We start from the raw sequence: 8,737 nt of genomic DNA on the forward strand, positions 1-8,737 counted from the left end.
ACAAAGGTTTTACTGAAAGGTAACTTAGTTCTAAGGTCAACTTATGAAGCAAAGAAGATATTACGTGACTTGGGCATGTCATACAAGCACATAGATGCATGCAAAAATGATTGTGCACTATTTTGGAAGGAAAATGAAAACTTTGATAAATTTCGATGTGTGAGGCGCCTAGGTACAAGGATACATGTGCTTAAGGTAAGAAGATTCCTCATAAGGTATTGCGTTACTTCTCGTTGACATCGAGACTGAGGAGTTTGTACATGTCAGGCCAAAGAGCTAAGGACATGAGATAGTATATAGACAAACGTGTGGACGATTGAATAATGAAGCATCTGGTTGATAGTGAAGAGTGGAAGGAGTTTGATTTGCTACATCCTGATTTTGCCCTTGAACCTCGCAATGTAAGGCTGGGGTTGGCTACAGATGGATTTAACCCTTTTGGGAATATGAACAACACCTATAGTATGTGGCCTGTCATACTTATTCCCTATAACCTACCGCCTTGGTTGGTTATGAATGAGCCATATTTTATGTTGTCATTGCTTATTCCTAGTCCCCATCAACCGGGAAATGAGATTGATATTTACTTGAAACCATTGGTTGATGAGTTGAAGGAGTTATGGGAAGAAGGTGTAGAAACTTATGATGCTTATAGAAAAGAGCATTTTCAGATGCGTGCAACTTTGTTGTGGACAATACATGACTATCCTGGATTTGGTAATGTGTCTGGGTGGAGGACAAAGGGTTATCATTCTTGTTACACTTGTAACGATGAACCATATTTGAAGCTTTGGAAAGTAAAATTGGATTCATTAACCATCGAGCTTATTTGCCTATGGAACATCGTTGGAGACATAGTCGGTTGCATAATGGTTTATCGGAGAAACGAAAGAGATCTTTAGAGTTACAAGTGGGAAAGATACAAGAACAGCTAGATAGAATGCCAAATATAATTTTAGGAAAACATCCAAGTAACAAGAAGAGACAACTCATTGGGGAGCCAAATTGGTCAAAGGTAAGTATTTTGTACAAGCTTCCATACTGGAAAAATAAGAAACTTAAGCACAATATTGATGTCATGCATGTGGAGAAGAACATTAGTGAGAGCACTTATGGTACTTTGTTGGGCATTGAGGGGAAAAGCAAGGACACCGACAAGGCACGAATAGACTTGCAAAATATGAACTTTAGGCACACGTTGCATTTGAAACAACGTCCTGATGGATCATATGACAAGCCTCGGGCTTTCTTTTCATTAAGCCCAAATGAAAGGGATGGTTTTTATGACTTTTTGAAATCAGTCAAGTATCCAGATGGTTATGCAGCCAACATATCAAGGTCAGTTAATGCAAAAAATGGTAGATTATCTGGTTTGAAAAGCCACGATTGTCATGTGCTACTACAACGAATTCTTCCAATTGGGTTGCGAGGATTTGCACATAAAGACATTAGTCTTGTATTATTTGAGTTAGGCAGCTTCTTCTAAGACTTATGCTCAAGGACCTTAAAGCGAAGTGAATTGGAGAAACTAGAAGAACGTATAGTTCTTATACTATGCAAGCTTAAGAGATTCTTTCCTCCAGCATTCTTTGATGTTATGGTCCACCTTGCTGTTCACTTGCCTTGAGAAGCAATTCTAGGAGGCCCGGTACAATATCGATGGATGTACCCAATTGAAAGGTAATTAGATCATTTGATACATCCATCAATTACATCTTTCCCATGTGGTATAAAATCACATAATGTGCGTATTTTTTCCTCATAGGTACCTTGGAAAATTGAAAAGATACGTTTCCAACCGAGCTCGACCAGAAGGTTCGATTGCAGAGGCTTACATTCTCAAAGAATGTATTAACAATTGGTCTTTGTATATTGATGGGATCGAAACTGTGCATAATCGAAGAGAAAGAGATGAAGATTTTGGTGAATCTAGTGAAGGATTGATAGTTTTTTCACAAACTGCCCGACCTACAGGTGGTAGGCGGAATGATGGCAACTTGTCTCGTGCATTGCTTGATACTGCTCATTGGTACTTGTTGTACAATAGTCCTGAGTTAGAGCCTTATTTAAAGTATGTGATTTCATATGCATGTATTGTTTGATTAAGTCTTGAATATTATCTGCAATGCTTAGCTGAAAATAAATCACCTTATTTTTAATAGTGAACACAAAAGCACATTGCATAATCCTACTGGTGAAGCCATAACTCAAATCCAACGACAAGAGTTTCCCAAGTGGTTCGTAGAACATGTAAGACATTTGAAACTTCATCACACAAATAGAAATTAAACATTTAAATAGTTTCATCATTGCTTATTACTAATTAATATCACTTGTTGTATGTCATTATAGATGAATAGATTGAAAGTTAGCGAGTCACTAGAAGCAACTAAACTGTTATGGTCATTAGTAAATTGTCCTAAACCACATGTGAAGGAGTACACAGTTTGTATGGCCAATGGTGTAAAGTTTCATACAAAGGACCTAGACAATCGTTGTGTAACCCAAAACAGTGGTGTATGTACCGAAGGGGACCATGAGCGAGAAATGCACGACTTTTATGGTCATGTGTGCAAAATTTGGGAATTGGAGTATGTATTTCGCCATAAAATTTTTTTGTTCCAGTGTGAATAGTACAATACTGGTACCAATGGTAGAAGGAAAGTGATAAGAACCGATGCACACTGCACAAGCATTGATGTTACAAGTCGATGGTATGAAAATGACTATTTTATACTTCCTAGTCAAGCGAGACAAGTTTTCTACCTTCAAGATATCAAATTGGGTGAACCTTGGAAAATTTTGCAATCCATCCAACATAGGGGAGTGTTTGATGTCCCGGAAGTCGGGGGTGGGGAATCCAATGATAATACACAAGATAGTGACACATTTTAACAAGAAGCGATTGTTGATGTTGTCTCTGTCAATGTTGAGGACAATGTTATTGAGTATTGTATAGGTGATGTTGAAACTAAGGTTGTTCTTGAAGGTGGAACTTCAGGAGATGCTAATCAAAATAAAGTGCATGACATATCTGATGTTGATTTTGATATGGATTATGATATGTAGAATTCATAATAATTGTCTTAAATGTTGTGTGTTTGTCTTAAAGTTTTATGCTTGTCTAGGTAGCAATTGTTTTAAAGTTTTGTACTTATCTTGAACTTAATACGGATATTGATGTGGTCATTTGTGTTGAATTAGTGGCAATTGTGTTCAAATTTAGCACTTGTGAATTGCTTGATATGGATAATGGTATGAATAATGGTATGAACTATGATATGTAAAGTTAGTAGTAATTGTTATTGAGATGTTTTGTACTTATCTTTAACTTGATATGGATATTGATGTGGTTTGTACTTATCTTGAACTTGATATGGATATTGATGTGGTCATTTGTTGTGTTGAGTTAGTAGTAATTGTATTCAAATTTTGTACTTGTGAATTGCTTGATATGGATAATGGTGTAGACTATGATATTAAGTTAGTAGCAATTGTACTTATCTTTCATGTCAATACATAGTTTCAAAAAATGCCCAAAAAGGCCAAATACGCTCATAATATACCAAGGTATGAGATGGCAAGATTGGATAGAATGAGGCAAAACCAAGAGAGAATTGATGCTTTGGGATTGAAGCACATCTCAACTTCTCTAAAGGATTCTCGCTCACCCAATTGTGCAAAAGGGAAAAGAAGTAGAGCTAGTGTTATGGTAGATGATGATTATGTACCACCTATTGGTGACGATGACAATGATGATGAGTCATCTAATTCTATAATCCATAAGGTACAATAGATGTTCCATAGGGTACAATAGATGATAATAATTTTGTTCTATTATTTGTAATGACTTTCTTGTTTCATTAAATGTATGTTTGTTAGTTACAGATGGCACCAGGACGGCTTACACGCTCGCGAGGTGAGGCATCTATTCCGGTGGTCCAATCTACGGTCCAATCTACGGAAACACCTCCTGAGGCAAATCCTCTTGCCCAAAGTTCTTCTAGTGCAGAGGCACAAGCTACTGATGCATTAACTAGCACGACTGGTAATTACATAGAGATTATATTTCACTTAATTTACTATTGAGATTATACTTCACTTAATTTAACATTAATAATGTTTAAATAGGATCGACTAGCAGAAATACCCGTGGAACAACACGAGGTATAGCAGTACGGGCACTTGTTGAAAAAAGTGGTAAGCTGCCAGTACGTATAGCTGAAGAGTACGATGCTCCTGTTGGGAAGAATGCATGTAAGCTGGTCAATCAAATTGGCGTACAAGTGAGAAGTAATTTGTCTAATTACAATGTGAAAAATTGGAAAAGTTTTGATGTTGCTACTAGAGATGTGGTGCTTCAAAATATAGCGGTAAATTTACATTGATAACGTCTAACTTGTCTTTGTTTTCATTAAGCATATTAAATTTTATTCATGATAATAATATTATTATAATACATATACACTTCATTTTACAGGATCAGTTTGAGCTACACGGAGATTCCAACTTGGTAACAAAAGCATTAAATACAAAATGTGGAAGATTATTGAGTTGCAACTCTAATAAGTTGCATCAAACTTATAAAAAGCTTGTAGAATCTCATGGTGCTGACTATGCAAGAAGCCACCCGCCAAAGAATGCCACACTTGAGCAAAGGACCGGACTCATTGATGGGAAATGGACTAATAAGGATTGGCTGGTAAATTATTAATGCGTATATTTTTATTATTCAATGTTTACTATACTATGTTGTCAAATGATTAACTTAATACTTAGATGAAGTAAATGTATACCGTTTTATTCATGATTTAATAAGTATCTTGAATGTTCTGAATTAGGAAAAATCAAGAAAGAACTCGAAAATAGGAAGAAAACTTCAGAAAACATAGATGAGGGAAAAAGGCACTTGCTGTTAGTGTTGATGAGGAGGAGAATGTATTTTTCATTTACTTAAACCTCAATATATTACATGTTGTGATTAGATAACTATATCTATCTAACCGTCTAATGTTAATTAATCGACAAATAATAATGGCGGTCAAGTTCCCGAATTGGCAAAAATCTTCAAAGATGTTCATTTCAATCCAAATACAAATATGTGGATACACCATGAGGATGAAGTGACATATGTATGTGTAGCATTCCATCCCTATCATTCCATTTATATCATGTTTGTAAAGCTATAACATTTGTAGTATTAATGTTGTGATTGTTTGTTTCTTTCTCTCTTTCAAATGATAGGAAACTATTCTCAAAGTGCAAGAGGATCATTGTCAAGATCCTAATGCAATTCCCCTTACACAAGAGGAGATTTCAAACTTGGTTTTTAAGAAGAAGTCCGGTATTGTAAAAGGACTTGGCATGAGACCATCTTCTTCTCTAGTAACTACCGCTTCATCTAATTCCTCGGTGGAGTATATACAACGGTTAGAAAATGAGATAATTGAGCTCAAAGAGGCAAGAGCTAGGGACCAAGAGGAGCGAGTTAGGGACCAAGAGGAGCGAGTTAGGGAGCGAGCTAGGGAGCAAGAGGCACGAGCTAAGGAGCAAGAGGCACGAGCTAAGCAAGAAGAGGTTCAACAGAATATTCTTAACTTTTTGAGGAGTAAGGGTTATGATGATGCTCTTACCTATGGGGGTGGTTCATCTTCAAGTTAAAACACTTATTGGTTAGTACTTTATATTACATTTGAAAATCTATATTTGCTTTCTACAACTTATAAATTAGGAGTTATGATTTTAATTCATTAGTGTGGCTACTCTTAATGCATTGTTAGAAATGTTTCTTATAACATAGTTTATGTTTTTACTTTATGATTTTAATGTAGTATTGTTTTTATATTTGTGTAGATTTCTTATTGGTGGCTTTTAGAAGATTTACTTTTGGCATTACTTGAAGACATATGAGGACATCTTTCATTAGTTCTAATTATATTATGCTACACTTTTTGTATTATTATAAAACATCTTGAGTTATTGTATGGATTGCAAACTTTTATTGTATGGAAGTTGTTTGAAGTGGATGCTTCTTTTATTTTTTACTTGTGGAATGTATAGATCTTTTTTTATAAATGTGTTTTTTAAATTTGAGGTTTTAATAATGTAATGACAGGTTACATGTTAATATCAAAGCTAGGAAAAAAATAAAAACAGAAAATAAGTTTTAGCGACGAATTTTTCGTCACAATTATTGCAACAAAAAATTGTTTTAGTTACGAAATATTTCGTCGCTAATTGTAGCAAAATTTTGTAAGAAATGGTTTTAGTGACGAAAATTTTCGTCACTATATGTCCTTGAATTTTCTTATAAATAGTTTTAGTGACGAATTTTTTCGTCGCTATATGTACCCGAAAATAGTTTTAGTGACGAAATTATTCGTCACTAAATATGATTTAATAAACTGAAGTATTTTTAGTGACGAAATCTTTTCGTCACTAAATAGTGTTTTTAGCGAGGAAAACATTTAGCGACGAAATATTTTCGTCGCTAAAAGTTTTTTCTTTTTAAAACAAATCAGACTTTTAGTGACGAAAATTTTCGTCGCTAGGACTTTCAGCGACGGGGTTTCAGCGACGAAATGAGTTTCGTCACTAAAAGTCCGATTTCGTCGCTAAAGGTTCTTAGTGACGAAAAACTGGATTTTTAGTGACGAATTTTTTCCTCACTAAAAATACATTTTGTTGTAGTGGTATTGCCAAATGGATACATCAAGCTAGATTAGCTGAAAGAAAAAGGCTGACGCCGTTAGGAAACTATCGGGCATGCAATTAAGTTATCAAATGACGTCGCCCATGAAACTGACGGAATGATAAAAAATGACCCTGAGTTTTCATGGAAAAGAAGCTGACGCCGTCATCAGTTCAAAAATTGAATTGAAAGAGAAAAACCCCGTCACCCCTAAGCTGACAAAGCTCATCACGAACATAATTCTGACTTACAACAAAAAACACACATAATTGAAGCATGAAACGACATTAAAATTAAAGTAGACAATGTCTGTACAAAGGCCCAGAAAAATGGGCGTCAAGTATTACTATTCCGTCTACACTTCTAAAAAAAAAAAAAAAAAAAAAAAACACAGAAAACTTTAAGTTCTAGGGGAGCGTCAGTGTCCTCCATCGTCTTCGACATCAAAAGGCTGGGCACAGGAGAGAGAAGGGCTGCCGGCATTTGGGTCGCCATTATGAGGATTTGCCGGAGTCAGAGTGACGGAGTGGTCCGCTGCTAGCTGAGCTAGGACGACGCTGTTGTCTCTCTGGCTGTTGGCGTCAGCTTCTTCAGGAACGGCGTCACCTGCAGGGGTTGACGGGATGGACTCATCCATTGAAATCCTTGACAAATCCAAGTCAGGATACACCGATTTTACTTGCTTCAGGCAGTCCTCAAACCCGTCACCATAGTCGGCGGCACAAGCGTCTATGAAGGCTGACGAATCTTTAAACTCCTTCACAGCGTCATTCCTAGCCGTTTCCACTTGGACTAGGATGGACCTTAGCTCCTTTTCTGCCACCACCTTGGCCTCCGTCTCCAGCTCCCGGCGACGGATTTCCTCCGTCAGCTTCTCCTTATAGTCCTTCAGCTCCGTACCCAAGATTTTGTTTGCCTCCTTGAACTGCGCCTGACCGTCAACTAGGTACTTGACGCGCTCGTTCAGACGGGTGATCACCCCCTCCTTGGCAAAGCACCTATTCGACAAGGCCTTCACGCGAACCATAGCCTACATTAAAAAAGATAGAACAACGTCAGGATGATTAAGACTGATCGAACACCAAAAGTAAAGTAAAAAGAGACACATACCCTAGTGAGGTCAAAAAGGGCTGACGCCCCTATCTCGTCAGTAGTTTGCTCCGCACAAGGATCCGTCTCCTCATCCTTTAAAATGGATTCCGTCACCTCTACAGCATAATCCTTGTGGGTCAGCAGACGGCGTACGGATCCTTGGACAATGGGCCCTGACGAGGTCATCGGACCCTTGCCTGCCCCATGAGCAGACCTAGGAGGTGACGGCCTTCGAGATGACTGGTCCCTAGGAGTGGGGGCAACCTTCTTCCCCGGACGGTCTACCCTGCCGTCAGGTTTTCTCTTGGCCGCGGCCTTCTCAACGGGCCTAAGGGCTGACGGTGGGGTTAACTCGCCCCCAGCCTTCTCTTCTTGCGTTTTTTCTTAGCCGCAATGCAGCTCGACCCTTTGCTTAGCCGACTCCATTTCGCAAAGAATAAGGGTTAGAAAGAAACAACGTCAGATAAAGACAAGAAGTTGAAGGACACTCACGTCGGCGAGAGTAGGCGTTCAATTTGCAAGCCTCCTCCGTCGGTTCAGGGCCACCACAATATAAGTGAAGGGTGTCTAACGTGATTAGATCCCGACACTTCCTCTCGTCCAAGGGAATGGCCGTCACTCGACGAATGAAATCCTCTTGCTCCGCGGTGATACGTGGACGGTTGTTAGCCGCAAGTGAAAAGTGACGGGTTAAGACAGCAAATAAGTAGACGGAGCGAGAAGGGCCGACGGTATTAACCTGAATTTCTAACATATGCCCATGTGTTGTCAAAACCACTGGGCATTGTCTCCCACTCTTCTGGACGACATACCCAATTCGTCCCTTCTACAAAGAAGTATCTGCCCTTCCACTTCCTATTGGAGTCAGGCATATCGGACACTAACTTCAACTCCTTATCCCTTACTGCAAAGTGGTACACTCCTTTTGACGAGGAAATGTGCTGAGGACGATAA

The 8,737-nt window shown here is 38.3% G+C and overlaps 1 protein-coding gene across 1 annotated transcript; it reads left to right on the plus strand.

The window, feature by feature from the left end:
* Window positions 1-323: 323 nt before the first annotated feature.
* On the plus strand, window positions 324-3,069 carry LOC142643152 (uncharacterized). Its single transcript, XM_075817694.1, has 6 exons — window positions 324-717; window positions 789-1,338; window positions 1,766-2,071; window positions 2,163-2,250; window positions 2,353-2,449; window positions 2,960-3,069. The coding sequence occupies exons 1-6, from the start codon at window positions 324-326 to the stop codon at window positions 3,067-3,069; spliced, it is 1,545 nt and encodes a 514-aa protein (XP_075673809.1).
* The last annotated feature ends 5,668 nt before the right edge of the window (window positions 3,070-8,737 follow it).

The sequence above is a fragment of the Castanea sativa genome, chromosome 7 (genome assembly GCF_040712315.1).
Source record: "Castanea sativa cultivar Marrone di Chiusa Pesio chromosome 7, ASM4071231v1".
NCBI classification, from domain to species: domain Eukaryota; kingdom Viridiplantae; phylum Streptophyta; class Magnoliopsida; order Fagales; family Fagaceae; genus Castanea; species Castanea sativa.